Genomic DNA, 9,469 nt, shown 5'->3' with positions numbered 1-9,469 from the left:
GTGTTCTACACAAACTCTGGTACCAGCTCTTGATCCCTTACAGCACTTGGTGTGCAATCACACCAAGAAAGTGAGAGCTTTGGCATTTACAACTCAAGGATCCAGAGAGAGGTATGACGATTCATGGATCCCATCTCATATGGGGAGATCTAGTCTCCATACACATCTCCTTGTCCCTCTGCTTTACCTGTGGCAGGTTAGGGCCAGAGCCAACCTGTCCATGCCTGCGAAACCTGCCCACAGCCAAGGGGCCCTGTGCAGCCAACTGCTTGCCTCCCCTCCCCACCCCCCCAGCTTTGTCGGCCCTGGCCCATATTAATGCATGGGCAAACATGCCCAGGGCCCCCTTCCAGCTCAGGGTCCTGGGATCCTCACCAGCAGTAAAGTGAAAGCTGCAGTTTTAAACTTGGTGCCCATTTTTGGTGCCAAGTTTAAAACTGCAGCCCTCACATTTGCTTCCTTGGCAGCTGGAAGCAGGGCTCCTCCACCAATGGGGCTGAGGGAGTGGGGGCAGGGCTGGGGTGTTGCCTGAAGAGCCACACCATGCTGTACCTGTGGGCCGGGTGGTGCCACGCCTGTGGGGAAGGGGGCTGAGCCAGACTGGGAGAGCCCTGCCTTACCTGGAAGGCAGTAAGGGCTGGGCTGGCTGGGCCAGAAGCACTGCACCATGCTGCGCCTTTGTGGGCTGTGGCATTACAGCCCCCCAAAATTCATGTTAGCTCCCTCCTCCAGCTGAGCTACCCCTTCCAGGGCCTCCACCTGCTCACAGAGACATGGTGTAGCGCTCCCTGTTGGGCCCAGCCCAGCCCTCTACATCTGCAGCATTGCTCAGGATGGCCAAGCAAAAGTTCCCTGCACATGACTGGCTGCAGGGGGGTGGGGAGGGAGAGGGCGGATGGCCGCTTGTGTGTGTGTGTGGGGGAGGGGTCTGTGTAATATCTTTTATTAGACCAACTAAATAGTTAGAAACATTTTTCTTAGCAAGCTTTTGGGTTTAAAAACCCTTGGACAAGCTGGGGAAGCATCTGCAGTTGGTGTGTGTGCTCTTCCTGGATGGAATGAAATAGTAAAGAAGTCAGAGGCTGGGCTGCAGGCAAGAAAGTCAGTCAGTGAAAATGTAAATTGAGGAGTCAGTGGGTGAGAGACAGGCTGGGGGGGTGAGGGGGAAGGGGGATGTAGCAGGTAAAAGTGGAGAGGTACCTGGGGAGTCAGATGTCAGGCAGGTTATAGTGTGTCATAAATCCAATGTCTATGCTTAGTCCAGGGATGTACTTGGTAGCCATGTTGGTCTGAGACAAGAAGAAACATAAAAATCTAGAACTCTTGGTTCCAAAATAATACCTTTTATTAAACCAAAGGGGAAATCACAAGAACATTGTCCTTTTCTGCAAGCTTTTGTGCTCAAAAGCCCTTCTTCAGGCTCTGGGAAAAGTATAGCTGGTAAAAAGTCCCCATAGATAGGAAATAAACTTCATTTTTGCACAGAGGGAGCTGGAGATGGAAAGCTGTCCCTTTGGGTCCGTGGGAGTGTCTTTGAGAGTTGTGCTGAGTTGCTCTTTGGTATGTAAATTAGTTGAAATTCCTTCCCTGGAGGTGTCAGATGGCAGGCAGGGAGGTAAAAAATATTTCTTGTTTTTCTGAAATGAAGTTTAAAATCCAAAATCAGCTAAAATTTGGCTTCTTCTGTGTTTCAGGGATGCACTTGGTAGTTGTGTTGGTCTGAGACCAGAAGAAATACAAAAATCTAGAACTCTTGGTTCCAAAATGATACCTTTTATTAAACCAACTGGGAAATCACAAGAAAAAGCTGGACCCAGAGAGACAGCTTTCCATCTGCAGCTTCCTCTGTGCAAAAATGTTTATTTCCAACCTATGGGGACTTTTTACCATTGATGCTTTTCCCAGAGCCTGATGAAGGGGCTTTGAGCCCAAAAGCTTGCAGAAAAGTGCAGTTTTCTTGTGATTTCCCAGTTGGTCTAATAAAAGGTATCATTTTGGAACCAAGAGTTTTAGATTTTTGTATTTCTTCTATGTTTAGTCCGTGCTTTTTTTTTATCCAGAAGGTTGATGAAGTGAAGTTCATAGGCTTATCTGTGAAAAGTAATTTGTGAATTCCCTTTGAGGATTAATACTGAGACACTGGAGAGAAAGTGGTTTTCTTGTGAGAAATATACTCGTACAGGTAGTTGGGTATTCTTGTCTTTGATAGATTTCTGGTGTGCATTCATTCTGGTGAGCAGTTGTTGTTTGGTCTCTCCTACATATTTTCCATCAAGGCATTTGGTGCATTGGATGAGTATATTACATTTCTGGAGGTGCAGCTGTAAGATCCAGGAATGCTGATGGTTCTGTTGTAGGGTGTAGTAATTGTGGGGGTGGTGGAGATATGTTGGCAGGTTTTCTACTTCTTTTCGTGGCATGGCCTGGATCCATTTGGTGTGTTTTGGGCCGTAGGAAGTTTGCTTCTAGTGATTAGGTTAGCAAGGTTCAATGCTTGCTTGAAGGCTAGGATGGGTGGATCTGGGAAGATCTCTTTAAGAACTGGGTCTCCTTCTAGTATGGGTTGCAGTTGTTTGAGGATTTCCCATATAGGTTTGAGGGAGGAGTGATATGTCATAATCAGCAGTGTGCAATTCGTAGGGGTTTTTCTTCTGCACTGCAGCAATTCTTCACGTGGTATCCAAGTGGCTCTTTCAGATGTGTATCTATCTCTCTAGAGGACTGTGTGAAAGCCTTTTTAAGATTTGTGAAGTGGCAATTCCGGGTGTTCTCTTCAGTGCAAATTTGGTGGGATCTGAGGGCTTGGTTGTATATCACAGGTTTCTTGGTGTGTTTAGGGTGATTGTTAGTTCTGTGCAGATATGTATGCTGGTCTGCAGGTTTCTTCTATAACATGGTCTATATTTTACCATTCTGGATGCTGAACATTGTGTCTAAATAGGAGATGTTGGTGCTGGAGTGTTCAAGAAGTAGTCGGATGGAGGGGTGATGATTGCTGAATTTCTGATGGAACTCAATCAGAGATTGCAGGTTTTCAGTCCAAATGACGAAGATGTCATCGATATATCTTAAGTATAGCAATGGTTTGATGGTACAGTCTTTAAGGAATTCTTCTTCCAGGTGGCTTATAAAAAGGATGGCATCCTGTGGGGCCATTTTGGTGCCTGTAGCTGTGCCCATTGTCTGGAGGAAGTGTTGGTTATTAAAAGTGAAATTGTTGTGTGTGAGGATGAAGCGTATTGGGTCAGTAATATCTTTGGGTCTGTACTTGGAGTTGTCATCTTGCTCTTGTAGGTATGTAAGGCAGGCTTGGATGCCGTCCTGGTGTGGGATGTTTGTACATAAGCTGGCATCCATGGTGGCTAGGAGGGTGTTGCTGGGAAGCTGGTCTATGTTTTTAAGTTTTCATAGAAAGTCTGTAGTGTCTTGGACAAAACTCGCTCTTTGGGTAACAAGCACCTTAAGGATTGATTCAATGAAACCCACAGACTCTCACCCACTGATTCTCTCACCCACTCAATTTACATTTTCACTGACTGGCTTGCATGCAGACCAGCCTCTGGCTTCTTTACTATTCATTCTATCCAGGAAGAGCACACAGCAACTGCAGATGTTTCCTCAGCTTGACCAAGGGTTTTTAAACCAGAAAGTTTGCTAGAAAAATGTTTCTAACTATTTACTTGGTCTAATAAAAGGTATCACATTTACCCAAAGAATCTTGTCTGCTCTGTGTGTGTGTACATTTGGCTGTAGCAGGGGGCAGGGAGAAGAGGTGGGCATGTGCCCCCTAGCCCAGCAGGGTCCACCCAGAGTTCCCTGCCAGTACTGGGAAGGGGAGGGGAAGGGGCCTCTCCCCCATGAAGCCCAGCTCCCATGGGGTGAGAGAGCCTTCAATTTTGTGCTTGCCCAGGGCCCCAGTACGCCTTAAACTGCCTCTGCACTCACCCCACACCACCACTGCCTTCTTCATGTCAGGGCCCCAAAGCAAGGGGCCTCAAAAAATTGTGGGCCGGCCTTGGTTAGGGGACTATGCTTTGTGTCTGTGTGGCAGGGTTGCCTGTGTAGTTTTAGTAATAGGTTAACAAGGATTTGTTTGGGATGATTTGCCTAGGTATGACCCTGCCACAGGGGATTGGACTAAATGACCACCAGAGGTCCCTTCCAGCCCTTAACTGCCCACCCCCAGAGCATGTATAAAGATGCCCAAGAAAACTGTGATCATGTACCAAGGGGTGGAAGAACCAATACCTAACATCACTCTGAGGGGTAAATTTCTTTGTGTCATCAGGGGCTTTTGTTACTTGTGTTCTATGATCAGCAGAAATCTTGACCTTCAGACTGAACTGACTAACAGAATTGGAAAAGCAGCTAAGAATTTTGGGCTATTACAGAAATGTGCATGGAATAACAGCAAATTATCAATTAAGGTGAAGATGTGAATCTACAAGCTGTTATCTGGGGGCTGGTGATCTCATGAGGTCTCGTGAGGTCCCTTCCAAAGCCCCAATGATCTTGTGAGGTCCCTTCCAGCCCCTAACATCTATGAATCCCTGCTTTATGGTTCAGAAATGCAGACTACATATGCTAGGCACATCAAGAGAGTGAACAGCTTCCACATAAGATGCCTGCATAAGATCCTGAAAATCAAGTGGGAAGACAAAATACCAAACACAGAGGTGCTGGAGCATGCAGGACTGACACACTTAGAAACCACTTTCAAGAAGATGCAGTTGTGATGGCTTGGCAATGCCATGAGAATGGGAACAGACCATATCTCCAAAAATATTTTGTATAGTGAGATTCAAGATGGCTCAAAAATGGGGTCACCCTTTATGGAGTTACCATGATATATGTAAAAATGATATGAAGTCATTCAAAATCAATGTAGAAAGCTGGGAGGAGTACACAGCATCCTATCTGATCTGGAAGGAACATCTGGTACTGGGTGAACCCAACTTGAACCTGCTTTGATCCAGAGGATGGAAGCAAAGTGAGAAAGAAGAAAGTGGCACGCTGTAAATTTGGACTCCAACTCAGACAACACATGGATCTGTAACAAGCTTGTGCTGCTCTCGAATTGGGCACCTGGCTAGACCTCTTATGTGTACACCATGATCCAGAGAAACGACAGTTGCCTACTCTGAAGAAACAACAACTTAGTGTAACAAGAACTTTGGCTGATTGGGTCAGCAGGATTTGAATTTGTTCTGTATCAAATCAGGTAACCGGAACTTAGACTAGACATTAGGAAGAACTTCTTCACAGTTAGACTGGCCAAAGTCTGGAATGGGCTCCCAAGGGAGGTGGTGCTCTCCCCTACCCTGGGGGTCTTCAAGAGGAGGTTAGATAAGCATCTAGCTGGGGTCATCTAGACCCAGCGCTCTTTCCTGCCTATGCAGGGGGTCGGACTCGATGATCTATTGAGGTCCCTTCCGACCCTAACATCTATGAATCTATGAAACTCTACTGAACTTGTGATGTTCTTTGGGGGAGGAGGTAAAGCTTTAATTGGGAGATGCAGCTCTGAATTCCCTGATGTCTCTGTGATTATAAATGTCAGCCATAGGACTGTGTTAGCAAAGAGACAAATCCTGAGCAGGTCTGTTTGTTAACTTGGGGGAGGCACTTTCCAATTATGGCCCAGTGTTTTCCTTTGGTTTTTCATTTATATAGGCCCAGCCCTTCAAAGTATGTATGTGCTGAACTGCCCCTGGAAAAGGTTTGTAAATGAAAGGAAATCAGGCTTGTGGCCTGCCAATAATGATGAGGTTTTCTCCAAACAAATTCATCTCCTGGGTTCAGAGCCTGTATAGCATGTTTTGACCCCATGGATAATTGCTTCAGAAAACTAAAGGCCACTAAAAGCAAAGGCTGAGAATGAAGATGGTGGATCAGTTATAGCTATAGTCAAAATGTCAGACAGAAAAGTGCATTCTGGACAAAAAAATGCCAACTGCAAAGCCTTGTGTGCACAATACTAAAAAGGACCAGCTTTCCAAGAGAATAAACATCAAATGAAAGATCATTCTTATTTGTAATAAGTATTTTACAGAAAGAAATGGAACCAGTGGATCTCTGTAGGGGCTAACAGCTAAGCTAAAGGGAAATGAGTGCTATTCTAGAGTCCAGTCTACACAGTGTAAACAACAGTTGGGTGCTCAAGGTACATAGGCCAGATTCTGATTTCACTTCTGGGGTCAGATCCTCCTGCCATGGAACTGCTGAAGAAACTGTCCCCTTAACTCCCTTTCACATCACTGGAGCTATACCTGTTTTACAGTGATGTAATGAGATCAGAATTAGGGCCCCACATGCTCAAGATGCCAGGCTGAGGATCAACCAAACCTAGCTCTGCATTGTTTTTAAAAGGAAGTGAAATTAGGTACCACGAGCTCACCCAAAATCTTCTAAGGGTCCAGCAACTGCAGTAATGGGTTTTCCAGGACTTGAACAGGGTGGAATAGAATCATACTTATGTACCTTAGGTCTACTCAAATGCCTAAGAGGTTGAAATACGGTCTGGCATGAATAGGACACAAGCAAAGCACATCAGCTGAACTAAAGGTAAGAGCCTCAGACAATATTATGTAATCGTTATTACCATAGTGAAGAAGGCCCTAATCAGGTCAGGCCTCCTATCTGTACTGGCATTTTACAAAGACATAGAAAGATCTCATCCCTATCTTGCCAGAGCTGGCAGATTGAGGTATCCCTGGGCATATTTACACATGCCCCTACAGTGCGGTTGTTACTGTGCCATCATTTAGTACTTCCTTTTGGAAGTACTAAATGATGGTGCAGTTACAGCCTGTACTGAGCCATGCCAGCGACACATGGTTATTTTTAGCCCTTACGTCACTGTAGTGACATGCTATACTGAGAGAGCATGTCACTACAGCGATGGAGCTGCGGATCACAGTTTGTGCCCGCCAATGCTATGTTGCACTGGCGCGTTGCTGTGGCAATGTAGTGTCACATGTAGATGTGCCCCCTGATATGTGTCTCAATTACCACCTGTTTTGCTTGTGCCCAGTCAGTAAAGATGCAAAGGGGTAGAGTAAAGGGAAGATGAATCAACACATGAGGTAAGAATCCTATGGAAAAAATATGAGATCAGGTCAGCAAAGACTATTTCAGACACACAAGGATAGGACTTGCCTAAGTATCTGCTTAACCTTAAGCATGTGTTTATATTCTACTGAAGTCAATGGGAGTTTAGCATATATGGAAAGTTCAGTGCAAGCTTTAGTGCCTTTCTGAATCAGGTTGTACATGCTTCAGTGTTTTGCTGGATCTAGGCCCAAGCACTACTCTGTATTATCTGCTGTAAAATGGTGCCATTATTCCCCCAGAGGTGACTGGTCACATCTCAGTTGTTGGTGAAGCAAATGCTAATATAGACTTTGCGCTCTGCTTTGGAAACTTGGTGTTTATCCAGATGAAAGGCACTCTGCAAATACAAGTCATTATTAAAGTGGTGCTAACATAATATCTCTCTGCCACGTTTCAGCCCATCTGAGAAACATTTGTTTTGGAGCAAAGCAACTTGTATTAACCATTGAGTAATTATTCTGGAAGCATTTATAAATGTGGCCCAAATTTCAAGGACTAGATTTGTTTCTTCAGCATCTTTGTATACAGCAGTTACCGAAAAGTTTTTTTTCATAATGGATGGTGGTCTGGAAGAGGGGAATATAGCTGTGAAAAATCATAACATTAAAACCAGTGGTTTATACTTAAGACAGAAAAATCACTTTTCCCCTGGGGTTTTACTGAATTCCAGCAAAGCTGTGGTTGGTTGATTGACTCCCTGAGGTGGGAGAAGGCATATTGCCTATTGCCTTTTACCAGTTCATCTTCACAGTCATCTCGCGTGAGTCCTTCCTCTTCTCCCTCCTCCCCATTCAGTGGCTCCTCTGTGTTGATTTCTGTCTCTGATGCTGTGTCTTCCTGGGAGATCTCACTTTTGTTTCCATCTGCTTTCTTTCGTACCTCTGCAAGATCAAGAGCCAGGTCACCAAGATCAGGGAGAGGCAAAGAAAATGGAGGGAAAGGGACACTGTGATTTTTATTTAAATAGTCCAACAGGCCTCACCTATGTCATCCCCAAAAGGAATTAGTAATTGGTCTGATTCTTTCCCTGTTCTGGGGCAGCTCCATTACTGACTCTGATGGAGCCAACTGATGATAACATGAAGACCTGAGACCCAGGCCCATTGCTTCTAATAGAGCCACACCTAGCCCTTTTTGGTTTGAAAGGAAGAGAGAGTCAGGACCAGTGACTCCAATGGAGCCACTCCTAACCCATACAGGTGTGAAGGGAAGAAAACCAGAACCTAGACATTTGCATTTTGTTACAGTGAATGCAGTGCTGGTGAATGCTGATAACTGGCCAGTTCTGCAGTCATGAGTCCTCTGCTCAGATAACCTGTACAGCACCAGTGAAAGTTTCCTCCTATAGTACACTGCCAATGTGTCTCCTTCCTGAGCCTCAGCAACCTCTTACAGAAGCGAGGATGAAGTTCTTTTTAGACCTTGGTGGTGAAGTGGGAGGATGTTTTTTTGCTCACTGTGACACACACTGAGGGCCTGTTCTTCAGCTATCTACCTAGAGGGAAGTGCAAGCGTAAAAGGTCCCAGAGTAAAACAACTGCCAGTCACTACACTATCAGCTGGGGCTAGATTTGAACCAGGAAAATTACAGATGGCAGGATCCCTCAGGTAGTCACCTTCCCTGCTGTGAGCATTTTAAAACATTCTTCCCAGTTTTCCATGCTCCAATATCCATTTCTATGGGAATCAGAGCAGGAGAGATTACTCTGTTGAACTTCAGTGGCTCAAGCCATATCACCTGAGTTGCAGCAATTTTTGCTACACTAATACACAGTATAGATTCTGTTCCCATTTGTAGCAGAACAGGATTTCCCTGCATATATGCCTGCCAGGAAGAGGGCCCATCTGCCTTTTAGCCCCAACCCTGTATGGTTACAGCACTGAGCCAGCAACAGGGAGAGCCATGTTTAGGTTTAAGAAAGTGAATTTTCCCAGCCAAAAGCTCTAACCACTAGGATATAGGCTAGGCATTGCCTGGTCATGGATCCTACTCACTGGGTTATTGGACTAAAAGGTGGGAAGAATCTTTCTCATGAGGTATAAATGAGCCTAACTTCTAAAGTAAAAGATCACTGCCCTGTGCTGGGACCATCATGTCCTCTGAACAAGGACCATGATTTTTGCAGTCTCATGTATGTGCTTCGTGCACCACCTATCATATTTTCAAAGTCAGCAGGGCTATCTGCAATATATCAGACTGAAATTGTGCATTAGCTTTTGCAGGACTGGGTCTAAATTGTTAGGAAAAGCAAGTGAGGCCTGTGAGTGCTCTGAGGCATATTGGTTCTGCCTCAAAAATAAGCCAACTCAGTACAGCCATGTCTAACTTACCAAGCTGTGGATGCCCAAATCTTTG

General features: G+C 45.1%; 1 protein-coding gene across 4 annotated transcripts in view; it reads right to left on the bottom strand.

The window, feature by feature from the left end:
- Positions 1-9,469, bottom strand: part of RALY (RALY heterogeneous nuclear ribonucleoprotein) — a 433,843-nt gene that overhangs the window by 5,669 nt on the left and 418,705 nt on the right. For all 4 annotated transcript variants that reach the window (XM_025210750.1, XM_025210751.1, XM_006029297.2 and 1 more), the window contains one exon: positions 7,849-7,994. In XM_025210750.1, the coding sequence (XP_025066535.1) occupies positions 7,849-7,994 (146 nt within the window). The remainder of the gene's footprint in view (positions 1-7,848; positions 7,995-9,469) is intronic.

This window comes from Alligator sinensis, unplaced genomic scaffold (genome assembly GCF_000455745.1).
Source record: "Alligator sinensis unplaced genomic scaffold, ASM45574v1 scaffold690_1, whole genome shotgun sequence".
Lineage (NCBI taxonomy): Eukaryota > Metazoa > Chordata > Crocodylia > Alligatoridae > Alligator > Alligator sinensis.
Note: the sequence above shows the minus strand (reverse complement) of the source record. Positions and strands in the feature narration are given on the sequence as shown.